At 46.8% G+C, this 27,316-nt stretch overlaps 1 protein-coding gene across 1 annotated transcript in view; it reads right to left on the bottom strand.

Annotated features, from left to right (window-relative positions):
* Positions 1-12,250: 12,250 nt before the first annotated feature.
* The window catches only part of LOC140391806 (E3 ubiquitin-protein ligase SH3RF3-like), a 597,301-nt gene continuing 582,235 nt past the window's right edge, over positions 12,251-27,316 (bottom strand). Inside the window, exon 10 of the mRNA XM_072476706.1 lies at positions 12,251-17,948. Within this exon, the coding sequence (XP_072332807.1) occupies positions 17,780-17,948 (169 nt within the window). The 3' untranslated portion in view covers positions 12,251-17,779. The remainder of the gene's footprint in view (positions 17,949-27,316) is intronic.

Raw genomic sequence — 27,316 nt, 5'->3', positions numbered from 1 at the left:
AGACTGACTAACATGGAAAATTAATTGAGGGCACAAATTAAATCATGGGATATGATGTAATTGCTGTCACTGAGACATAGTTGAGAGAGGGGCAGGATTGGCAGCTCAATATTCCAGGATACAGAATCTTCAGGTGAGATAGGGAAGGAAATAAAAGAGGAGGGGGTGTTGCAATTTTGATCAGGGAATCAATACAGCAGTAAGGAGGGACAATATCTCAGAAGGCTCTTCAGTTGAGGCCATATTGGTAGAACTTTAAAACCAAAAAGGAGCAATCACATTGCTGGAAGTGTTCTATAGGCCCCCAAGCAGTCCAAGAGAAATAGAAGAGCAGATATGCAGGTAAATTTCAGAGAAGTGTAAAAGTAATAGGGTAGTGATAGTGGGGGATTTCAACTTCCCCAATATTAACTGGGGAAGCCAAAGTGTGAAAGATTTAAAGGGAGCAGAATTCTTAAAATGCATCCTAGAGAATGTTTTAAGCCAGTACATAGACGAACCTACAAGAGAGGGGGTGGTCCTGGACTTAATATGGAGCTGGGCAGGTGGTTGAAGTATCAGTGGGGGGACATTTTGCAGACAGTGATCATAACTCGGTTAGATTTAAGATTGTTATGGAAGAGGACCAGGATGGGCCTGAGGTGTAAGTTCTAAACTGGGGGAAGGCCGATTTTAATAAGATCAAATTTGATTTGGCTAGATAAAAAGATACTGCATGACTTCTCAAACACTTCCACCCTGATGTGGAATTCCAAAATGGAGGTTCAGAAACAAACTGTTTTTCAAAAGCAAAGAGTCTTCTCACTTAGCACAATGTGACTGCATTCAATTCAAAACTTTCACAGATTCTCAGCACCAAGGAGCTGGTCATCAGGGTTCTTCTCCACAGCTACTACAATTAAACATCTTTCCTTAAATACCTTTTCCCCATTTCATCTGGGGTTCCATTGTCCTCAAACACTTGTTTGAACTCAACCTCTCCAGATATAACTTTCTTTCATGTTTTTCTATTTGGCCTCTACTTTTGGGTCAATAAAATTCAATATATCTTCCTCTATTTCCTCTTTTTATCTATGAAATATTTGGAAAATGTAAAGGTTCCTTATAATCTCTGAACCCCGTTTAGAAATTCCACAATTGAAAAGCAAGTTTCCCACTTATCTCTCAATGCAAATTTTAGATCCAACTCATTTACTTGTAACTCAAACTCAACATAACATTTCACTACAAATGCATCAACCTAAAACCTTTGATCTTTCATCTCTTAGCTTTCACAGACAGCGTGTCTCTAGTAACCTTCCCCTGTTTCATTAACTCTGGACACATATCTCTTTCCTCTCACAGATAACCTGTTTAGTAAACTTCCTCACACACACACACACATCTTTACCTACACAGAATACTGCATAATCCCAAAGAATATTTGAAAATAAATCTCTCAGAACAAGTAGCCAGGATGATATCGGTATATATATTATATATATATTTTTTTTTCATGTCTTCATGACGAGAGTGTTAGCTAGTTGGGAAGAAAGAGTATGACTTTCATACCTTTAGAAATGATTGTGTTCCAGGAAAACAGACAAAATAATTTTCTCTTTCGAAGTGACATTTTGAATGAATGAAGATCTAAATGTATTCAGGAGATTGGAAAATATGGCCCATGTGCAGATCCATCTTCATTGTAGAAAACTTTTCAGGCTCTCCATCTTTTTAAACCTGTTTTTTAAAACAATCTTCTTCTTTGGGCTTGTTCTTCAGATGTTAAACGGGATGTCCCAGGTCTTCAGTCCGTTCTCATTTCCATCTTCTTTGGACAGTTGCATAAATTCTGGGTGAATTGCAAATGCATTTGAATGTGAATGAATAGTTATGAAGTTATGAAACATTTTGATTCAATGTCATCTAAATTATTTGTAAAATGAAATTCTGCATAAAATATTTTAAAAGGTTTTAAAAGTAAGGTTTATCTGGTTCACAGCCTAGAGATAATTTATAAAGGGGATAGCTGCTCAGTCTTTTTTTTCTCAGTGTAGTTTTAAACCACTGCTTAAAACATTCCTTGTTGAAAAGTAAGGAAGATAATGGCAGATCGTAATCTTTAGAAAGCCAGTTTTGAAAACATCATATCGTTTAATGTAACTTAAATTTCAGGCTCATCACCAAAGGGAGAAAGATAACTCAATAGTTCAATGGCACCGACTGACGTTTCCCAGCTTTGAGGATTGTGTCTCGTGTTATGTTTTTGTGAATTGGAACAATTATTTGCAATGTTTTTCTGGAATAGTTACAAACTGGAGTATTCTATATTATAATATAGATCATTTTCTCCTCCAATGGTACACCACATTCAAAAATTAATGGGTAACATGATAAAGAGTTTTTAAATTACTTACAATGCTGCTTATATTGCCTGCTGGAACTCTTTGTGCGAAGTCAACATGATGGCTCCCTGGGTAGCAATGATTCAGATGGCAGCAGTTTATGTGTAGACAAATTGTCCTTGTGGCAAATATTAGAAGTTGCCTGGAGGACAGGATAAATAGGTCTTGTGACCATTTATTACAATTATATACAGTTTCTACTTTGCTTTCCTCATGTACATGACATTAAAGACTCAAATTACAACTCAATTATTGAACTAAAGGAAATAAAGATGGGGGAAATAATTTGTGGTCAATTGGTCTTTCACTGAGGAAACAAATTAAGAATAGCATCTCATCCATAAAAGAATAGACTGCAAGAAGCCTATTCATGTATATTCATGTGGAATTATATTAATTTGAATCATCATTCTAAGACCCGATACATTTTAATTCAATGCATGATGAACAAAGTGGTGCCATGATTCAAACAGTAGACTTTATTTGTTCTTTATGGAAAATTCTGTATCCTACATTTATATTTAAATGTAGGTCATAGTTTTGCAGCTGCCCTTGGTGAGGGGTGTGCAATGTGAATAGAAATGTATTATTTTCTGTTGAATAAATCCAGATAGCTGGGGGTACATTACTTTCGTGACCCATTTAATTATTTTGTGCCAACCATATACCCAGAATGCATGGTCAACCAGTGAAAATGTATGTCAACAATCAGTATTGTATTGTCTATATTCATTGATAGATAATTTATACCCTCTCGTGCAATTTTGTGTCACCGTTTTGGTCTCCAAGCTGATGTCACCATTGTAGTTCGGTTAAAAATAGGAGAGTCATATATCAAATGTCTGTTGAAACCTACTTTTGCCGTACTTTGCAAACAAATCAAAACTTGATGGAGTTTGAAATGCAGAATGGGTCCAGGCCTGGCAGAACTGGAGTGGATTGTCCCATGGCTGACTGGAAAATGGGAAGCATTCAGCTTTCGAATTGTATTTTCAGACGGAGGGTGACACTGGTTGCTGATAGAGATCAAGGATACTGGACACATATCAGTACTCCACTCCCCACATATGCTCATCCCAGCCAACAAGATGGCACCACGAAGAGTGGCAGCCTGGCTCATGGGTGCGGAGCTGGAGACCCTGCTGGACGTGGTGGAGGAAAAGCGGGGTGGGATAGAGGCTGCCACCTGCTGCCGTACAGAGGGCCTGCCACAGGTGGCAGCAGTCAAGAGTGCGTGTTCCCCACTTTCCGGACTGGCCAGCAGTGCTGAAAGAAGCTGCACCACCTCGTCAGGGCGGCCAGGGTGAATAGGCCCCTGACTCTAACCCCCATCCTACACCCGTAACCTCCCCCCACCCAGATGGCGACTTTACCCCACCCGCCGTCAGTCTGCTCGCACCCCACCCTGCATCACATGTAGCACCTGTACCGCCCGCCATTGTCGGGTGTCCTGGCTGTGGTAAACCACTGTGTCTCCAGCCAAATTGATCGTCCCTCACTGGTCACAAGACTACCAGCTGCCGACTACCTCACACATTGTACTTCCTTCACACCCCCCAACCCCCAGGAGAAGGCAGCGCACAACTGCAGGGAGAGAGAAGACTGGTGGAGGACTACCGGACCTGTGACCACTCATCATCACGGAGCGGCAGTCACAGGGCCTGCTCGGTGGGCCCGGAGAGAGGGCAATCACTGAGGTGGAGGTCGGCATCGGGCGAGAAGGTGAGCCCCCACTGAGTTGCTGTGTCCTTATGACACATGTGGCACAACTCACACCACCTACACACCACCCCCACAACACACACAACACACAATCCACACAACACCCCACCACCCCCACATCACCCCAAATGCAATCCAACTGTGCATCATGTGTTGTGTTTTTCATGATCGCCTGGTGACGAGGTGGGCTCTTCTGGTCTGCCCTGGCCACAACCCTAAGAAAATGCTAGCGACGAGGCGGCAACAGACAGCGATGTGTGCCTCAGATGCCAGCCCGTGACACCTCGGAGCACCAGTCCAGGGAAGACACCTGTCACAGCTGTCTCGAAAACGCTCCACCATCCCAGAGACAGTTACCTCAGTTGGGCACTATTTGGTGCGTAACGCACAAATGCTGTGGTCATCAGGTGGAGGTAGGAACCCCAAGGTGGAGGACGGTCAGAGACCTGCCCACCCCAGGGACTAGCTGCCGTCCAGACCGATCTTGGGCTTCTGGAAACGAGTCACCATGGTCATAGCTGTGGGCATCAACGGCATTGCCTGGGTGCTGGCTGGCCTGAGCCAGTCCCAGAGGGATCTGATACAGCGCATGTGTTCCATGACCGTGAGCATGAAGACCCTGGTCGAGCTGAGAACAGACCTCCGGAACTGGAAGTGCCAGGTCGTGGTTGAACCCCCAGGGCTCACTCCGGCAGCATCCCCATCCCAAGGAGTAGCCCAGTAGCTATCGGGCATCCCAAGGGAGGAGGAAGTGATGGGGCTCTTGCTGGTAACCTCGCAGGGGGGCTGCCAGAATTCCACAGCACCTCAGACTATCCCCCCCCCCTCCTGACCGGCGCATTCGATGGGCAGTGGGCAGAACAGGGTGGCACCATGCCATCTGTGATAGCCGAGAGACTGCCAGGCCCGTCCACACCTGGTCGCTCCAGAGGACGGTGCCAAAGAGACGCAGATCACAGAGTGGGAATCACAGCTAGTCACCTCCAATCCTGATATACTGCCTGGGGTACACCTAGACGTAGCATTGGGGCCCGTAACGCCAGAAAGTTAGACCCCAGTTAAGTTGTACAAAAACGTTCACCTCTTCACAGTAAACATCTGTGCACAAATGGTTCACTCAGCCTCGGTGCTCTGTTTGAAGGGTGTGAGAGATATCATAGAACATAGAACATAGAAAATACAGCACAGAACAGGCTCTTCGGCCCACGATGTTGTGCCGAACCTTTGTCCTAGATTAATCATAGATTATCATTGAATTTACAGTGCAGAAGGAGGCCATTCGGCCCCCTGAGTCTGCACCGGCTCTTGGAAAGAGCACCCTACCCAACACCAAGGGCAATTTTGGACACTAAGGGCAATTTATCATGGCCAATCCTCCTACCCTGCACATCTTTGGACTGTGGGAGGAAACCGGAGCACCCGGAGGAAACCCACGCAGACACGGGGAGGACGTGCAGACTCCGCACAGACAGTGACCCAAGCCAGAATCGAACCTGGGACCCTGGAGCTGTGAAGCAATTGTGCTATCCACAATGCTACCGTGCTGCCCTTAAGAACAAATAAATCTACACTATATTATTTTACCGTAATCCATGTACCTATCCAATAGCTGCTTGAAGGTCCCTAATGTTTCCGACTCAACTACTTCCACAGACAGTGCATTCCATGCCCCCACTACTTTCTGGGTAAAGAACCTACCTCTGATATCCCTCCTATATCTTCCACCTTTCACCTTAAATTTATGTCCCCTTGTAATGGTTTGTTCCACCCGGGGAAAAAGTCTCTGACTGTCTACTCTATCTATTCCCCTGATCATCTTATAAACCTCTATCAAGTCACCCCTCATCCTTCTCCGTTCTAATGAGAAAAGGTCTAGCACCCTCAACCTTTCCTCGTAAGACCTACTCTCCATTCCAGGTAACATCCTGGTAAATCTTCTTTGCACCTTTTCCAAAGCTTCCACATCCTTCCTAAAATGAGGTGACCAGAACTGTACACAGTACTCCAAATGTGGCCTTACCAAAGTTTTGTACAGCTGCATCATCACCTCACGGCTCTTAAATTCAATCCCTCTGTTAATGAACGCGAGTACACCATAGGCCTTCTTCACAGCTCTATCCACTTGAGTGGCAACTTTCAAAGATGTATGAACATAGACCCCAAGATCTCTCTGCTCCTCCACATTGCCAAGAACTCTACCGTTAACCCTGTATTCCGCATTCATATTTGTCCTTCCAAAATGGACAACCTCACACTTTTCAGGGTTAAACTCCATCTGCCACTTCTCAGCCCAGCTCTGCATCCTATCTATGTCTCTTTGCAGCCGACAACAGCCCTCCTTACTATCCACAACTCCATCGTCTGCAAATTTACTGACCCACCCTTCAACTCCCTCATCCAAGTCATTAATGAAAATCACAAACAGCAGAGGACCCAGTACTGATCCCTGCGGTACGCCACTGGTAACTGGGTTCCAGGCTGAATATTTGCCATCCACCACCACTCTCTGACTTCTATCGGTTAGCCAGTTCGTTATCCAACTGGCCAAATTTCCCACTATCCCATGCCTCCTTACTTTCTGCAGATGGGCTGGACTGTAGAGTGGGGTGGTGGGGAGAGATGGGCGGCTGTTGGGGGCACAGGTCAGGGTCTGCAGTTCAGACATCACTCACCGCCCCGGTACCTGGCCCCACCCCCATCCCTCCCCATCCCACAGCACCCTGTCCCACTTCTGACACCCCAAGGGTTCGGTGGGACCATGTAATGGAAATGGTCAGCTCCCATGCAGGGATCACCCAGGCAGACAGTGGAAAGTGCTGCCATGGGAAGGAGTCAGGCATTGTCGAATGATGCAGAGCACCAGAGCTCATCGCAGAACGGATTGTCATCATTCTCCATCCAATGGACCTCACCCACTGTTACTGCCAATCTGCTTAGCCCAAGTATCATTTGGTGAATCAATGCAACTTCCCCCTTTAAGACCAATATATCCTTTTCTGTGTGCAGTGCCCAGAGCTGAACACGTATACTAAATGGGCACAGCCTGTCGACAAGGGAGAAGAGCTGGTCACTGAAGTCACAATATTGCAAATAGCAGTTTTCCCCAAAACATTCTGACGAACTTCCTGCTTGCTAATCAGGTAAGTAAATTACTTATTTATTCATTCACAGTATGTGGATGTCACTAGCTAGTCTAGCATTTATTGCCCATCTTGAATTACCCTTGAGAAGGTGGTGATGAGCTAGTTTCTTGAACCACTGCATTACAAATGTTGAAGGTACGGCGATATATTTCCAAGTCTGGGTGGTGTGTGACTTGGAGGAGAACTTGCAGATGGTGGTGTTCCCATGCATCTGCTGCCCTCGTCCTTCTATATGGTAGGTTCTACGTTGAGGAAGATGTCAAATAGGTTTTTCCCTCACAACCTGCCAAAAACTCACTCTAGCAGCTAGAAATAAATTGCAGCACCAAGGATCACACACGAGGCGAGACGTAGAGAAATTCAATCGAGGCTTTATTGAGCAGACTTGTTCAGACTTGTTCCCCAGCAGCTCAGTCACAGAATGCAGCTGCGGGGAGTAAACCGGGTTCTTATACCCCGCCTATCTGGGTGGAGCCCAGTAGGCGGCAAATCCAATCGGGACCCAGCATCTGTCCTCCAATAGCTCCTCGGCATTCATGGTGTACCGTATTACCCCTAATACATACCACCACAGGAGACATAACTTCAGATAAAACCTGATAGCATCCTGAAATGCTTGAAGACAGGAACTGTGCCGTATGCAATCAAACCAAAAGTTGAAATGGAACTTGGCAAGTTTATCAAAGATGGATTGATAGAGTCTGTGATGACAAGCGATTGGGCAGCCCCAATTCTTCCAGTTATCAAGCCAGATGGCTCTGTAAGAAGCTGTGGTAACTTTAAAATAATGATTAACCCAGTGTTGCGTGCCAACCCGTCTCCTTTACCATTAATAAAGGGCCTATTTGCTGGAATGGCAGGTGAACAGAAGTTCAGGAAGATAGATTTATCCCAAGTACATAAATATGCTAAATTTTACAGCAACATGAATGCTTCCCAACTGAGCTGAAAAAGGTCTGCTGGTGTTTGATTGGCTTTAAGGAACGACTGGAACCTTTCCACATAGGAGTTCCATGTCTCCTCCTCATTATCATCAAACACATCCGTGGCGCCTTTTCTTCCCGCCATTTTTGGATTATAGCTCCCTGCTCTGTGCTACTCGGTCGGTCCTTCCTGCCGTTCATTTTCTCTCTGTTTAAAGCAGACAAACTCACAGCGCACAGAAACAATGAGTTGGTAGCCCCGTAGGTTTGCGTTCCCACAAATCGTTTCAGTGCCTTTTGCGTGGTATCTGCAGCTCCACCCCCTACAGCGGTAAGTGGACTGAAAACTTCAATCCTCCATTTGAAGTAAGCTGCCAGTAACTTGCAGTTGTCCAATAACATTTTGGGAACCTTTTTACTTGCACTAGCAGCTGTCGCGATCGACTGGATGACCTGCCGATGCCCCACTACAAACTGTATGGTGTCCAAGAATTTATTTGAGAGTTGTTTTTACTTGCCACAATGATGATTTTGCCATCGAAGTCAATGATATTTCTCCTGATCTCACTCCTGATGGTGTTTGGGCCTGGATCTCCGTCGATGATTCCTTCTTCTGGATCACAAAATCGTCTTTTTTGCCCAGATTTGTTTTATGGCCCAGAACTCGTCACCAGTCTCCCTTTTGTTATGTTCTTTGTTGTAATCGCAAGAAGAATCAGGTGGCACACGTCAAGTTTGTATAACATAGTGCAAAGGGTTTATTTTAAGATGCTGCTCAAACAGGGTACAATGGTGAACTCCACAAAAGCCCACAAAATGCCCTGATGATAATTCCGAACATGAGACATTACACCAGCCAATGGTGTTACTCTGATACCTATCAGATGTTATGTATTGCAAACCAATACATCTCTGTGTAGTGTGTCCCATTATCAGCACAATTGTGACTTTTAAGGGGGTCTTGAAAAATACATGAACAGGATAGGAATAGAGGGATATGGTCCCCAAATGGGTAGGGTTTTTAGTTCAGACGGGCAACGTAGTCAGTGCAGGCTTGGAGGACCGAAGGGCCTGTTCCTGTGCTGTAATTTTCTTTGTTCTTTGTTCGATCGCATTGTAACATCATCGGTGGGATTTTCCCTCTCTTTCACCTTAGACTGTGAGCAAGCAACACCCTCTAATGAAGTCTGACTAGCTGGTTAAGTAACCTACAGTGTTGTAACCTTTTCATATTTTGTTTCCATTGTTAAGAAAAGCAGAACCCCTACAATACAACAATTATATTAATGGCAAGAAACTGCAGAGCTCTGAGATGCAGAGGGATCTGGGTGTTCTGGTACATAAATCGCAAAAGATTACAATGTAGGTACAGCGAGTAATTAGGAAAGCTTATAGTGTTATAATTTATTGCGAAGGGAATTGAATGCAAGGGTATGAAGGTTACGCTTCAGGGCATTGATGAGACTGCATCTGGAGTACTGTGTACAGTACTGATCTCCCTATTTATGGAAAGATGTAAATCTATTGGAAGCAGTCCAGAGAAGGTTTACTAGACTAATACCTGTGACACGGTGGCACAGTGGTTAACACTGTTGTCTCACAGCTACATGGTCCCGGGTTCAATTCCAGCCTTGGGTCACTGTGCGGAGTTTACACTTTCTCCCTGTATCTGCATGGGTTTCACCTGGGTGTTCTGGGTTCCTCCCAGTCCAAAAATGTGCAGGTTAGTTGGTTGGCCATGTCCAAAAGGTGAGGTTGCTGGGTTACGGGGATGTTGTGGAGGCGTGGGCTTAAGTAGGATGCTCTTTCCAGGGGCCGGTGCAGACACGATGGGCCGAATGGCCTCCTTCTGAACTGTAGATTCTATGATTCTAAGGAGAGGCTGCACAGGCTACGTTTTTCAACTATTTCACAGAAAAGTCAACCGTGACTTGATTGAAACATATAAGGGTGGATTCTCTGACCCTTTGTCCGTGCCGTGCAACATGGCGTCGGCTGCGCACGGACCCGGTCTGCCAAAAACTGCCCCCCTGTAACCAGCCTCACCACCCCCCACCAGTCACCCTAGCTCCCACCGAAGCCACTCCTGCCAGCGGATTGGCTCCGGCCCCCGACTGTGGTGGTACTGGACACAGTCCGTAGCTGCCACGTGAGGTCCCTGAACCATGTGAGCACATGCAGGCGACGCCGTCGGGGGGCCCAACATTGGGGAGGGCCTCGGGTGACGTCCTGAGGCCGTCCATACGGCGTGTGCTCTACTCCCCGAGAACTCTATTTTTGAGGGGCAGAGCATCGCATAAACTGTGCCACCCATAATTCTGGTGTAAACATGGATTCTCTGGCTGACCGTCGAACGCAATTTCGGAATTGGCGATCGGAGAATCCAGCCCACAAGATCCTGAAGAGACTTGACAGAGTGGATGTGGAAAGGATGTTTCCTCTTGTGGGGGATTCTAGAACTACGGGGGGGGGGGCACTGTTTAACATAAGAGGTCACCCATTTAAGACAAGAGATGAGATTTGTTTTCTCTTAGAGGGTCATTGGTACTCTCTTCCTCAAAAGGCAGTGAAAGCAAAGTTTTTGAGTACTTTTAATATAGAGGTAGATGGATTCTTGATTAACAAGGGGGTGAAAGGTTATCGGGGGTAGGCAGAAGTGTGAAGTTGAACTTACAATCAGATCAGCCATGATTTAATTGAATGGTGGAACAGGCTCGAGGGGCGGAGTGGCCTTCGCCTGCTCTTACTTTGTATGTTTGTACTCCCAGAAGTCCCCATTCAAAGACCGCATGGGAATTGCCTGGAAAGTTTAAACTTCTGATGGGCAAGTACCCTGCATCTGCCCCCATCCAATAGGATTTAAGTTGGTGACTTTGGATGGTTTAGACTCTCTTCACAGAATATTTTCCCAGGAAAGGTTAGAAGTGGTTTTAATCCTTCTAACTCTTGGGTAACTATGATACTGACCCCCCAAACCCCCACTAGATTCTCCAATCCCTGACCTCCCTCCAGATCCCCGACAACTGTGCCACTCCCTTGGGTACCCTCCCAAACACTCTCCCCAACCCCAACCTCCAGATTACCCCCACTTGTTGACCATTTTGATATCCCCAACTAGCCCCTCGACACCCTGACCCATTCCACCCCAATCCGTTCTACCCCTGCCACACACCCCTATCCATCCTACCCACTTACCTGGCGCACTTACCGTCTCTTTCCTAGCTTCTCAAAGACACTGAGACCTTTACACCTACCTGGTTTATGGCAGCTAGTGTCATAAAATGTGGGTGCTGCTTCACCTCCCCGATCCTGCTACCCTGCACCAAGGGTCCCAGGAGCTGGCATGCTGCACATTTCTTACCCAAGTCAGAAGGTTGAGAAGAAATGTGCAGCTCCCGACCTGTGTAAATAAAATGGAGCGGATTGGCAATCCAACTGCGAGTGCCACCCCATGGAAGTTCAGGTCCAATATTTCAGGTCAATAACTTTTCAATTGAACTGGAATCTTGCGACTTGCAATAAAAACCTTCAAGTTGTAAGAGATCTTTTAAGCAATTGACAATACTGGAAACATATAGCGTACTGATGCAATTTAATATTTGCTTAACGAGTGAGCTTTCTGTGTTTAATGTTCTACACTTTCCACTTCAAAAATGTTTTCATTTGTTCTTTATTTGGAGAATTCTTTCTTGTACACCACTACTCAATTGTATAATATACCATTGCGCCAGAAGGCTCGTGATTTGTGGTTAACAGTCTTTTGTTATCTTTTATGCAATGTTAATTAGCATAATGTATGATACACATCTCATGAAACGGTGAAAAATGTTTGGTGCTGAATGACCGAGTTATAATGAGATCAAACCTATCGCCCTGAATGTAAAATCCTTTACCTACTTCCAATTCAGTTATACCCTGAAAAGAAAAACAAAATGAAAATGGTGCACGTTTTCTGTGTTGATTTAAATATAGTTAGAAATGTTCTTGCATTCCCAATATTCATGTAGCCAAGTGCTTTGGCCAAGGAAGAAGAAGTGGTAATCCACACTGGTGCAATTTAATCCAAACCAAACCTGAGGGAGATTTAATCATTTTAACACTTTATTAGTGTTGGACAAAAGGTCTCACGGATGTACGTAAAAATGAAATCAAAGCATTTTGTGAAAATGGATAAATGTTTTTTGTTTCCTCAAATCAGAGTGCAACAATTATGGAATATTTGTTAGTTCGGAAATTAATTGTACCCATTTAAAAGTCGCAAGGTGACTTAGAAAAATGTACATCAAACATTTTTTTTATAGCTCAGAACATTTTGAAATGTATTTACAAACACATTATGACTTTTTCAGTTAACTGCATTAGACTTTTCAGAAAAATAACATGGTCATTTGAATGGTTCATATAAAGAGCTAATTCCTTGTTGAATAAAGAGGAAAATCCTGGTAAAATAATCATTGCATGCTTAATGTCAGTATTGTCCTTCCAATGTTTGACCCTAATTGTGATATATTTTTGTTTCCTTTCAAGTGATGCTGAAACAGAATAAAATTTGTTCTCGAGACCATTATTCCAAATGGTTGCATGTAAGGTATGTAACAACATGCAAAGGATGGTTATGCTGCATGATATGTCAATGTGGGCAGAATCTGATGTTATCTGTGCCAATTGTACCATAGTATTTCCTTCTACAGCAGGATACACTCTAAATAGCACCAAGCAAAGGCATTACAATACTGAAATGACTTTACTAATTTAACAAGTACTTTCAGATTTGCGTTTCATGAAGTTAAACAGAATCAAGTAGCCCTTGTATGTTTTAAAAAGCAAAGCACTGAAAAAATGTCTGTGTTTCTAGAGAATAATTTTGGTTCATTATGTAAAGGAAGTGTTGAAGACCTCTGGAGGAAAGGCTGCACACTTGTAAGTCACTGTGCTCAACCATTTGAGACAACTAAATTAAATAATGCAAAGTTAATGTGACAGCGTTATTGAATGATCTAGGGCTAATGAATGTGTATCTCTGCTGATATGAACTCAGCTCAGTAACTCCTCAGTCAGATCGCTTTTAATTGTCACCGCATGAGCCTGCATAAACAAAAATGCTAAAACAAACCAAGCGAAATAGAGAATGACAACCAGTTGATTTTTTCCTAATACTCATTTTTAAAAAGGGTATAGATTAAGTTCTGTACAGATTGTTTCTATGGCCTTAAAGGCAAACTTCTGTTGGTGGCTATAAGTGATGCCAGGTTTTGAAGGAAAATGATGAGACAGCTCAAAATTTTATTTAAGAGCAGTTATGAGCTCTTCCCCAACTTCAAATGAGTCAGAAATTGAATATAAAATAGTTGGCAGCCTCCCATTACACTGATTGCATACATTGCACAATATTGCAGAAACTTAATTAGTTGACTTATGGCAAAAGTTGTTCACTAAAGGAGTGAGTGTAACAAGACACAGTATGGAATATTACATCAAGGACACCACTCCACTTTGTTTCCAACACCTTGGAGGATTTTGAGACAAAGTTAATAATTTTTTTTACTGTCCATTTTGTTATTTGGAGCATAAATGTAACTAATTCATAATTCACATTCTCAGCAGAAGGGCTACTTGGCATATTTAGGAATGATGTTGTACATTAATCACATGGCCACTTGTTAAAAGACTAGTTGCTTACAAAAGTGTGGTTTCACGAGCCCATGCATAATATTGCAAGTATTATTTTACGAGAGCAGTTTTTAATAAATTCTAGTAGGGTTTTATAATTACTGCAATGAAAGCTGCATAGTATTTACAGGAAAACCCTTTAATGTTGAATTACTGTTACTCTCCGTATATCTGATGACTATAGCTGAGATAATCTTTCCTGAGCGAGTTGCAGACAGCAGAGTGTTTTTTTTAAATACATTTAGAGTATCTAATCTTTTTTTCCAATTAAGGGGAAATTTGGCATGGCGAATCTACCCTGCACATCTTTGGGTTGTGGTGGTGAGACCCATGCAAACATGGGGAGATTGTGAAAACTCCACAGACAGTGACCCAGCACCATGAGGCAGCAATGCTAATCACTGCACCACCATGCCACCCTCTGCAGACAGCAGTGTTGATATGGGACTGAGACAGTGATGTGAATCATAATCTCTTGGTTGTTTTCACATTTAATATGACCCCATTTCACCTCTGTAAAGAATATCTATTTAAAGGGATACTGCATTGAATATAAAATTATATTAGCAAATCTTTTTGGGCAGGCGTAATAGTCAGAATGTTTCAGCTTCATCAAGCTGAGAATATGGATGGTATGTGTCAATGTGCTGTATGTCATTGCATTGTGGACTTATGTCATAAAGTGACATAACTTTATCAAGTAATTTTTCCAGATGATTGCTCCTTTAAAGTCAGCAGGCATATTATTGAGTTGGATCTATTGTGGCTACATGTAAAGTATTCTTCAGTATGTGAATTTGTGTCATAAATTAAATAATAACTTGAGACATTTTTTCATAGCTTGTGGGAAAAAAGGTGCATTTCTTCTGAATTTGTCTTGATCTGTTTAGTGAAGGTTGAAAGCAATTAACTATTGAGAGACTACACTAATATAGGGCATATAATTCAATATAAGCAGCATAACCATTGTGTCTGTATGCACATGATCATCAACAAAATAGCTATTTAGCTTATTAGATTTATCTCAAATTAGGTTCCAAGATCTATTCTTATATTGTAAACACCCTTATTTTTCACTGATGATGAGCCAAGTATAAATAGAAGACCCCTAACTGAAACCATACATTCAATGAGTCGCAGAAAATAGCAGTGATAAAGCAGCTCAGCTTGCAGGAACATATCAGAGGCACAGGAATCAATACAGACTGTGTGACTTTGGCAAATCAGACCTTGACCATCCTCTTGGAATCTAGTATAAGTATAACATACTTGCCAAATCACTTTGAGTTAGAGTAATGGAGGCATCCAGAATTTTCCAGATGTCATGATACCAAACACAAAGACCCCTTCCATTTCATTTAGTGTGAAATCCAGATCCAAAACGGCCCAATACTCCCAGGTTTCCTAAAGTTCATGTTTCTCATGGACATTACATGGAGTGTTATCATTTTTGGAGGTAACCTAAAATTTTTACTTTGACTTCTGCAATCAAGTTTCCATTTTTAGTCCCTTCTCCCCTCTGATTGCGAGTAGTTAAGATTCCGGGAAATGGAATGGGCTAATAACACAAGGTTGTGCTTATGAGACAACTGGCCTATTTGTCTGATATATCTTTTGTCAGTGTTATTTTGAGCAGAGATCTGAACCAGTGGAAATGGCATCACTGAAATATTCTCTTCCAGCCAGAAGCCTCATTATGGATTGATGAAATTCTGTATATGGCTGAATCGGATTCTACTGTACATGAATTCTAATGGTTCAAACATATTGGCAATTGGACAGAATTACTCATTGATCATTGTTCCACTCTAATGGTCAAATAAAATAGCTACCACCTTGGAGAAAATATAGTTAAACCCACTGCCTGCTTGTAGCGAAGGAACTATTTTGGGTGTTATCACCAACAGAACCTATGGCATTTAAACTTAGAAAATCATACCCCAAACATAGGAAAGTGTTTACACTATTGAGACAATGCCTGATGTGATGTAACTTCAGACGTGAAGAAGTTCCAAAGTTATAAATATTATCTAGCATTATATGGCTGTTACTGGGCAAGATAGTTAAAAGATCTTAATATCATTTTTTGCGGTAGCATTAAACAATATAAAGAATTATATTTAATAAGTTACCTGATGAAATCAAATAAATTATGTAAGATCAAACTCATTCCTGGACCTAGCTGTTACATCACTTTGTAATAGCTTTCACCCCCACCCCCCAACTATTTTCTCTCTTTTTTTCTTGAATGTGCTGATTCTTTCTTTTTGAGGTCCAGTTCTAACAGGTAGCAATAGCACTTCAATATTTCACTCAGCGTTCAGCATTTCTATGCAAACCTACATGGTTAGTGTCAGAGCTCAACCTGATGCTGTAGTCACTAATTCCAGCAGCAGCCATTGATCAAAAATGGAAATCTTGGCAGACTTTTTTCTAGCCGAGATATTAATCAGGTTGTTGCATCCCAACCGTTCCCTTTAAAGGGAAGAAGTCACCCTCGACAAAGGACTTAAGTGATTTATTGTAATAAACCACCTCCTGTTCTTGGGGCTCCATAACCCCAAAGCCAAAACTTGAGGTATGGAGCTTGGTGCAATTTACTGGTTTATTTAGAAGGAAACAATCATTCAGAAATATTTTGAGAAGCAGAAGTCATTGTAATATGCTCAGTCAGCTGTCACTATTTTTCTGGCATCAAGCATGCTAAGTGCGTGTGCACTAGTCCTTTTGTAAGTCACAATGCCAAACCTGTATGTCAGTCTTGGTGCGAGTGTTGGAGTACTGTCGAACAAAGTGCTCCATTTCCTCCTTTTCAAAAGTGGAACTCAGTAAATGGCACATTGCTCAATCACAGGGATTCTGGTAGGTAAGTACCAAATCAAGTAGCATCAAGAAATAGGTTTGGAAAAGTGATGGGAATAAGAATGAAGTGCATCGAAGAACTATATGTCCTAGTCATCTGGGTAGTTACTAACTTGGCATTCTTCAGACACACATATTTTTCAGTATGAACAGTGTAATAGGCAACCAGCCTATTATTTGTATTCTGTTCTCCTTTACAATTATTCAATTAAAACAAACTTGCCTCCAGGAGTGATAACTTTCATAATATTTTGAAATTTGAGAAAAAAAATCAAATCTGGAATTCTTTTTAACATACAAATACTGACAATAGATGAATGACATTTTCTCTCTCGTGCGAACTTGCCTTTAAATCATCCGTTTTCCATATAGTCAGACCAATCAATAGATTGCCATAATATGACCAAATCACTTTCAATTGATTAATATGGTCTGCCAATCGCTGTATCTTTACAATGTCTTTTCTAGCTGCTTTGTCTGAATTAGACAAAGTCATCTGACTATTATAATTAAACTACATGTAACAAATTATTTGACTGGTTGTAAATATCATTTTTTTCCTCTGGCGGATGACAGCTCCAATCTAATCCCATTTTCTTTCTTGATTTCTAATTATTAGACTGAAAGAAGAAAAATAATTTGCCCTGCTGGAGAAAGCACCTCACATACAATCATTCATTATTTGTGCTAACCTTACCAAATAACTTATGGTGATATATCAAAATTTTTCTCTTTAAAAACAAAAGTTCAAATTTATAATTTACATATTGGAGAATAAATGTACTTCAGTCTAGTTTAAAAGAAAATGTACTTGTCTCTCAGTCTGTGGCTTCATGGGGAAGGCACTGCTTCAACATACTTCTGTATGTACATCTTTATATAATAATGGTATTGTCAATGAACAGCCATTATTGGATTGGTCTTTTTGATTTCTTTGGAAGTGACAAAATGGCAGAGGCTGTAAATTCTTGATTGCTGTGACTTTGTGCTTTATTGTTTATCCACTTGTATTTAATGCCAAACAGCTATGATAGTCAGATGATAAAAGATCATCACTGGATAAGCATCAGGCTTCTCAGAAGCTTTCCACAAAACTTCCTGGGAATAAACCAGTTCTTCCATTTCGCTGTAATGTGCCTTTGAACCATCCATCTTCCCGCTTCTTGTGAACAAACACAATGTCACCTTCCTTGAGTTCAATCTCAGCTTCACTCTGAGGAGGATAAGGGACAAGCACTCGATATCTACCAAAGAAGAAAATAAAACTTGATCATGATTCACACACACGTTGGCAAATACTGCAGCTCCAGTATTAGTTCCATAAATTTCTATGATCACTTTCATGTGCTTTAACCAACAATCACCTACAATAACTTGAACTATTACTTAGCTCAGTCTGCCATTCTCATTTCACTCATTCCTAATCTAAGGATTTCACAACATTACTTACAGTTTCCAGGCTATGTAACAAACTCTGTAGGCTCACAGGCCAAGGACAATGGTATACTTCACAATTATTCAAACTAGCTTGAAGCAAACAGCCAATTAGCACAGACCCCAGCTTAGCAAAATTCTACTTCTGTTTTCAAAATCAAATTCTTGATAAAAGTCAGTAAAATTGAACATCATGTGACACACTTACCGAACTATGAAGCTGGTGAACACAAAAGGCGTTTAGTCATTTTATTTTTTGAAATACTTTTATTGGTGCTTTCCAGTTTTTACATAGCTCATGTGTATCTGGTATTTACAAATAAATTTGTGTCTTATTTACAACGGTTTTTACATGAGGTCCCCTCCCCTCTTCCCCTCCCCTCGTGGTAGTTTAGTTCGCCTCTTAGTGTTGCAGTCTGCCCTGGGCTCCGCTTCTTTCTGCTGGGGCTTTTAGTTTTTATTGTTGGGGGTGGGGGTGGGGGCCATGACCATTCCCCTCCTCCCCTTGTCTCCATGCTTCGCTTTGTGCTTCCCTTGGGTTCCCTTCCTACCCCTGCCCCCCACGTGCCCCTTTCTGTTGTGTGTGCCCTCCCTTGTCTTCCTCTATCGCGTCCCCCTACTCTCATCCTAGTCGCTGTTGGCCTCGAATAGGTCTTGGAACAGGCTGATGAATTGCCCCCACGGTTTGTGGAAGCCCTCATCCGACCCTCAGATGATGTATTTGATCTTCTCCAGGTGGAGAGTTTCTGACAGGTCTGCCAGCCAGTCTGCAGCTGTGGGTGGAGCTGCTGATCGCCAGCCGAACAGGATTCTCCGGCGTGCGATTAGTGAAGCGAAAGCCAGGGGGTTAGCCCTCTTCCCCATATGAAGGTCTGACTGATCCAATACCCGGAAGACTGCCACTCTCGGGCACGGCTCCACCCTCACCCCCACAACCTTGGACGTCGCCTTGAAGAATGCTGTCCAGAACCTGACAAGTGGGCAGCGCGGTAGCACAAGTGGCTAGCACTGTGGCTTCACAGCGCCAGGGTCCCAGGTTCGATTCCCTGCTGGGACACTGTCTGTGCGGAGTCTGCACGTTCTCCCAGTGTCTGCGTGGGTTTCCTCCGGTTGCGCCGGTTTCCTCCCACAGTCCAAAGACGTGCAGGTTGGTGGATTGGCCATGATAAATTGCCCTTAATATCCAAAAAGGTTAGGAGGGGTTATTGGGTTACGGGGATAGGGTGGATGTGAGGGCTTAAGTGGGTCGGTGCAGACTCAATGGGCCGAATGGCCTCCTTCTGCACTGTATGTTCTATGTAAATTTGGGGCACGCTCAGAACATGTGGATGTGGTTGGCCGGGCCTCCCTGGCACCGTTCAGATTTGTCCTCCACTTCCGGGAAGAACCTTTTCATTCGGGTTCTGGTTAGATGCACTCTGTGCACCACTTTAAACTGCATGAGGCTTAGCCTGGCGCAGGAGGTGGAGTTGACCCTGCTCAGTGCTTTGCTCCAGAGTTCCCAACCCACTTCCGTCCCCAAGTCGTCCTCCCATTTCCATCTAGCTTCATCCAGTGGTAGTCTTGCCCTGTCCAGCAACCATCCGTATATATTCCCACAGTGCCCCCCTCCTTACTGTCCATGTGATTAGTTCCTCTAGCAGAGTGTCTCTCAGGGCCCTGGGGTAGTTTGCCATCTCCTTACGGAGAAAGTGTTTAATTTGGAGTTGTCTGAGTTCCTGTCCTGTCGGTAGGTCCAGATCCTCCATCAGTTCGTCCAAGGTTGTGAGTCTGTCCCCTATGTTAAGGTCCCTAACCGCCAACACCCCCCCCCCCCCCCCCGTCCTGTCTCCATTTTTAAAATGTGCCGTTAAGCATGGCTGGCAGGAATTTGTGGTTGCCGCAGATGGGGGCCATGGAGGATATCTCGGTTAGACCAAAATGCTGCCTCATTTGATTCCACATTGCTTAATGTAGACGTGAAGATACTCGCAAAAGTCCTGGGCAAGAGACAGGAGAACTGTGTACCAGAGATGGTCACAGAGGACCAGCTTTGTCAAGGGTAGGCAGCTAACTGCGAAAATCAGGGGGCTGCTGAATGTAATAATGACCCTTTCCGGGGAGAGAACACCAATGTTGATCATCTCCCTGGATGCAGAAAATGTCTTCAACAGAGTCGAATGGAAGTACCTCATTGAGATAATGGAGCAGTTTGGGCTGGGGACAGGATTCACCTCATGGGTGAAACACTTGTACAACGCCCCAAGGCGAGCGTTCAGACCAACACCACCAGCTCTGTATATTGGAAGCTGCACAGAGGCACAAGGCAGGGATACCCACTAACATGCTCTTGTTCGCACTGGCATTCGAACCACTGCCGATCGCTCTGCGAGACGCGAACAGCTGGAAGGGAACCCAAAGAGAGGGCACAGAGGAGGGCAGCACGGTGGCGCAGTGGGTTAGCCCTGCTGCCTCACGGCACCGAGATCCCAGGTTCGATCCCGGCTCTGGGTCACTGTCCGTGTGGAGTTTGCACATTCTCCCCGTGTTTACGTGGGTTTCGCCCCCACAACCCAAAGATGGGCAGGCTAGGTGGATTGGCCACGTTAAATTGCCCCTTAATTGGAAAAAATGAATTGGGTACTCTAAATTTTCTAAAAGAAAACAAAAGAGGGGGCAGAGAGTACAGAGTCTCGCACTATGCAGATGACCTGCTTCGCTGCGTCTCGGATCCCAAAACGGCCTGAAAGCAATCATGCAACTTCTGAGAGAGTTCGGAGCCTTCTCGGGCTACAAACTTAACCTGGGCAAGAGCGAGGCAATCCCGGTGAACTTGAACGGGAGAGGGACAGAGCTGGAGAGACTACCATTCAAACTAGCCCTAAACAGGTTCCGCTACCTGGGGATCCAGATAACCCATGACTGGACATAGACGGCGGAGGAAATATAAAAGGACCTACAGAGATGGGATGCACTCCCGCTTTTCCCGGTGGGGAGAGTGCAGACGATCAAAATGAAAGTATTGCCGAGGTTCCTCTTCCTGTTTAGATCCATACCAATCTTCATTCCTCAGGTCTTTTACCCAGAAACAATAATGTGTATGCTGAATAATATCAGTGTATGTGGCTATGATTCATTTTAACATGTAATTTGCTTCTCTCTCTGTTGAGACATTATGCAAATGCATTCAGTTGCAGGGACTGGGAATGTGGGAGGGACTGGGAATGTGGGAGAGACTGGGAATGTGGTAGGACAGATGAAGTCTGCTCTCTACTTCGCTGAGAAGAAAGGATAAGGTTATCAAGAATTATAGAATTATTCGGCCAATGCCAGAGGAACCTTTATCCTGTAATTAACTTATGCTGTTCTCTCAAATTTTAAGTAGGAAAATATAAGATGGTGTTAAAAATAAGCTGGCAAAAGGTGAGCATACTGCTGCCACCCTCTATCCTTCACCTCGAGGTGGCATGTCTTGCTGTATTATGAACTTTAATGTGACTTAGAACTGACAAAACACTGATTGAATCAAGTGACTTTTAAATGCCTGACCCACTAGCTGAGTGGCAGGAGCGCTGTAGTCCATACCAGATAAAAATAGAAATTTTAAGTAGTACTCCAGATTAGGATTTTACAAACCATTCACTATCATATAGTGAATGGTTTGTAAAATCAAGGGCGCCTACCGTTCCATCCCCCGACCGCACATTGGGAAATCAGACCATAAGACGGTGCTCCTTCTCCCGGCATACAAGCAGAAACTCAAGCGGGAGAATCCAGCAAAGAAGGTTGTGCAGTGCTGGTCCGAGGAGACAGAAGAGCTCTTACGTGACTGCTTAGAGACAGTGGACTGGTCCATATTTAAGAACTCAGCGACCAACTTAAATGAGTATGCCACCACCGTCACAGACTTCATCAGCAAATGTGTGGACGACTGCGTGCCAAAGAAAGCAGTACGTGCGTTCCCCAACCGGAAACCATGGCTCAATCGCGAGATTGACTCCCTACTGAAGGACAGATCTGAGGCGTTCAAGGCAGACGACCCTGACCTATACAAGAAATCCAGGTACGACCTCCGCAAAGCCATCCGCAATGCCAAGAGAGAATATCAAACCAAGCTAGAGTCACAGACAGACTCTCGACGGCTGTGGCAAGGACTAAACAACATAACGGGCTACAAAGCGAAGCTGAACAGTATCTCTGGCAGCAGCGCACCCCTCCCCGATGAACTCAATGCATTCTATGCTCGGTTCGAGCAGGTAACCAACAATCCACTGGCGAGTGCCCCAGCAGCCCATAATTCACCCATACCCACCATCACAGCTTCCAAAGTCAGATTGGCCTTCCTGAAAGTGAACCCTCAGAAGGCGACGGGCCCAGACGGGATCCCTGGTCATGCACTCAGAGCCTGCGCGGACCAGCTGGCAGAGGTATTCACGGACATCTTTAACCTGTCCCTACTCCACTCTGAGGTCCCCATCTGCTTCAAGAAAGCCACCATCATACCGGTACCAAAGAAGAACCAGGCAACGTGTCTCAATGACTGCCGACCAGTGGCCCTGACTTCAGTCGTAATGAAGTGCTTCGAGAGGTTGATCATGAAGCGCATCACCTCCATACTCCCAGAACGCCTTGACCCACTGCAATTCGCATACCGCTGCAACCGGTCCACATCAGACACCATGGGCGTCATTCTCCGACCCCCCACCGGGTTGGAGAATGGCCGTTGGCCGCCGCGAATCCCGCCCCCGCCGAAGTCTCCGGTACCGGAGATTGGGCAGGGGCGGGAATCGGGCCGCGCCGGTTGGCGGGACCCCCCGCTCAATTCTCTGGCCCGGATGGGCCGAAGTCCCGCCCAGAAATTGCCTGTCCTGCCGGCGTAAATCAAAGCTGGTATTTACCGGCGGGACCAGGCGGCGTGGGCGGGCTCCGGGGTCCTGGGGGGGCGCGGGGCGATCTGGCCCCGGGGGGTGCCCCCACGGTGGCCTGGCCCGCGATCGGGGCCCACCGATCCGCGGGCGGGCCTGTGCCGTGGGGGCACTCTTTCCCTTCCGCCTCCGCCACGGCCTCCACCATGGCGGAGGCGGAAGAGACTCTCCCCACTGCGCATGCGTGGGAAACTGTCGGCCGCCGCTGACGCTCCCGTGCATGCGCCGCATTTCCGCGCCAGCTGGCGAGGCACCAAATGCCATTTCCGCCAGCTGGCGGGGCAACAAACGCCATTTCCGCCAGCTGGCGGGGCGGAAATCCCTCCGGCGCCGGCCTAGCCCCTCAATCTTGGGGCTCGGCCCCCAAAGATGCGGAGCATTCCACACCTTTGGGCCGGCGCGATGCCCGTCTGATTGGCGCCGTTTTTTGCGCCAGTCGGCGGACATCGTGCCGTTGGGGGAGAATTTCGCCCCATTTCCCTGGCCCTACACTCATCCCTAGAACATCTCGAAAACAAGGACTCCTACATTAGACTCCTATTTATTGACTACAGCTCCGCCTTCAACACCATAATCCCAGCCAAGCTCATATCAAAGCTCCAAAACCTAGGACTTGGCTCCTCACTTTGCAACTGGATCCTCGATTTTCTGACCAACAGACCACAATCAGTAAGAATGAACAACAACACCTCCTCCACAATAGTCCTCAACACCGGCGCCCCGCAAGGCTGCGTACTTAGCCCCCTACTCTACTCCCTGTACACACACGACTGCGTGGCAAAACTTGGTTCCAACTCCATCTACAAGTTTGCTGACGATACGACCATAGTGGGCCGGATCTCGAATAACGATGAGTCCGAATACAGGAGGGAGATAGAGAACCTAGTGGAGTGGTGTAGCGACAACAATCTCTCCCTCAATGCCAGCAAAACTAAAGAGCTGGTAATTGACTTTAGGAAGCAAAGTACTGTACACACCCCTGTCAGCATCAACGGGGCCGAGGTGGAGATGGTTAGCAGTTCCAAATTCCTAGGGGTGCACATCTCCCAAAATCTGTCCTGGTCCACCCACGTCGACGCTACCACCAAGAAAGCACAACAGCGCCTATACTTCCTCAGGAAACTAAGGAAATTCGGCATGTCCACATTGACTCTTACCAACTTTTACAGATGCACCATAGAAAGCATCCTATCAGGTTGCATCACAGCCTGGTACGGCAACTGCTCGGCCCAGGACCGCAAGAAATGTCAGAGAATCGTGAACACCGCCCAGTCCATCACACAAACCTGCCTCCCATCCATTGACTCCATCTACACCTCCCGCTGCCTGATGCCCGGGCCGTGGGCTTCTCTGCCATGGCCGGGTTCCCCATGGTCCAGGTCGCGATTGATGGGATGCACGTCGCCGTGCGGCCACCTGGGCCGTGTTCACCGATAGGAAGGGGACCTATTCGATGAACATACAGGTGGTCTGCGACCACCGCATGATGATCCTGCACGTCTGCGCCCGTTACCCGGGCAGTGTACACGACTCATACGTGTTGTCGCGGTCATACATCCCCGGCTGAGGGGCTGGTTGCTGGGCGACAGGGGCTACCCATTGCGATCGTGGCTGATGACGCCTATACGGAGGCCACGCAATGAGGCGGAGAACCGCTACAATGATGCCCATGTAGCAACAAGGGGAGTGATAGAGAGGTGCTTTGGCATGCTGAAGATGCGTTTCAGGTGCCTGGACCTCTCTGGGGGCGCCCTCCAGTATTGATCAGATAACGTCGGCCGCATCATTGTAGTGTGCTGCGTCCTGCACAATATAGCCCAGCAGAGGGACGATGTGCCGCAGGCAGAGGACGGCGGAGTGGAGGAGCAGCAGGAAGAGGCGCAGTCCTCCCCAGATGAGGGGGATGGGGGCAATGGTCAGGGCAAACATGGGCGGGTGGCTGTCCACCGTTACCGGCTGGGCCAGTGGGCACGGGACAGGCTGATAGACGCCCGCTTCACTGACTAGATGGGCGTGGGAATCGGGTAGTATGGCCACAGACCGCACACCATGGCAACACCTGACCACCCACATCCCCACCCATCCACCCACCCAGCACCCTCACCCCTCTCCCCAACCCCACCCACCCCACCCGCATGCACACCACCCCCCCATTGCCGATCCACCTGCGGCACAACGGCCGGGCTCTCACAGTTGCCGGTGGACGCGTGTCTATTGCAGGTCATGGAGGATGATGACAACCCGCTCTGCGATGAGCTCCTGGCTCCACATCGTTGGACGATGTCTGACCCATGGCCACAGTACCACCATCCACCCGGACCATCTCTGCATGCGGCTGTGACACTGCAGCGCACGGTCTTGTCCTCTGCCCGGGGGGATGTTGATGGCGGCCCAGGGGGAAGGGGGCAGACTCACCTGGGGCTGAGCTAAGACCACCCCTCACACACACACTTGCGCTCAACGTACATGACACCCCCGCACGCTTTGGACAGAGCACAAAGGCAGCTTCTGTAGGTGTAACATTAACTTTCATCACAAAAGGAGTTCATGCATGTGCCCTAGCCCCTAAAACCCATCTGTGCTCTGCACCCATGCCAACTTACTCAGTGTCTAATTGTTTCGCCTTACGGGCCCTTTGACCACGCCTAGGTGGTTCCCCAGACGGTACAGCAGAACTGGAGGTGGACTCCTGCGATTCCTGCCCTCTAACACGGGATCCCTTTGGCGGCCGTTTCCTGGGACGTCCTGGCCTAGATGGGATGGCGAGCTGCCAGCCTGTCCTGCCCGTTGCCCACCCGATGCACCTAGGATGGAAGGGGGGGGGGGGGGGGGGAGTCCGAAGGTGTCGCGGTGTACCGGGACCTCCCCTACAATGGGACCCGGAACGGGCCCCAGCACCTCCTCCTCCCCCGGGGTGCCCGATGGCCGCCAGGCCTCTACATGGGTGGGGGATGCGAATGGACTGGCCATCCGACGCCCCCCCCCCCCGACATCTGGCGCTGCCAGTCCTGGAGGCCCATGCTGGTATCAACAGGGGTCTGCAGGTTTGCAGCCATGGAGCTCATGGGGTTGGCAAACCCTGTCTGTGACTGTGCGACACCGGCTCGCACATGGGCAATGGCGCCGATGCCCTCAGCGATGGCCTGCTGAGACTGGGCCATGGCCTGCTGAGACTGGGCTATGGACTGCTGAGACTGGGCTATGGCCTGCTGAGACTGGGCCATGGCCTTCAGAGACTGTGCCACGGAGTTGAGCCCCTCTGCCATCTGCCGCTGGCTCATGGCCTCCTGTGAGAGGGCAGCCATGTCCTGGGCCACAGACGCCGCCTGCACGGAAAGCCCCAGGCTTCGCAAACCGCTCCCCATGTCTGACATCGTCGCACCCATTGCCTCCACCGCGGACGCCACCCGTGCGGTGTCGGCCTGGGTGGCACGCATGACCGGCACCACTGCCAGCTCCTGGACGTGGGTGGACTCCTCCACCTGCGACTGCAGCCGCCGCCAGCTGGCCGTCAGCCTCTTCGCTCGTCCCAGGTTTGGTGGTTGCATCGGACCTATGGGTGGGTGTGGTAACTCCAGGAACCCGGGATCCATCTGGGCGGCAGATGTTCGCATGCGCCGGGCTGCCCTCCGACCGCCCGGCCCCTCTGCTGCTCCTGCTCCTACCTCCACCTGCTGTACCGGGACAGCTGTGTTGTGCGCACCAGTGAGTGTACCAGACGCCTCATCACTAAAGTGCCCAACCGAGGTGAGCGTCTCTGCGATGGTGGAGGGTGTTGGTGACAGCAGTGGCATTGTGTCGTGCGCATCGTCCGACTCTGAGTCCATGGCACTTTGGGGTGGCAGTTCGTCTCTACCCATCCAATCTGTGTCACTGTCCTGAATTTCAGTTTCCTGGGTAGGGGTGTCCTGGGTAGGGGTGTCCTTGGTTGTGGTTTTGTGGCACGGCTGTGACGGGGGCCTGTGGCTGCCCCTCTCATCGCTGGTTGGCACATGCCTGTGTCGCCGCACCCGCATGAGATGGGGGCGCCGTCTCCCTGTTGCTCCAGGTCTCTCCGTCTCCCGTGATCTCCGAGGAGCATTGTGCGGGCGTCGCATGCCAGAGGGTCCGGGTCTCTCCGTCTCCCGTGGTCTCTAAGGGGCATCGTGCGGGCGTCACATGCCAGAGGGTCCGGGTCTCTGTCTCCCGTGGTCTCCGAGGGGCATCATGCGGGCGGTCTGCATCTGCAGGGATGGGTGCCTCGACGTTTGCTCCTGCGATACACAATGAAGCAT

Source organism: Scyliorhinus torazame, chromosome 15, assembly GCF_047496885.1.
Source record: "Scyliorhinus torazame isolate Kashiwa2021f chromosome 15, sScyTor2.1, whole genome shotgun sequence".
Lineage (NCBI taxonomy): Eukaryota > Metazoa > Chordata > Chondrichthyes > Carcharhiniformes > Scyliorhinidae > Scyliorhinus > Scyliorhinus torazame.
Note: the sequence above shows the minus strand (reverse complement) of the source record. Positions and strands in the feature narration are given on the sequence as shown.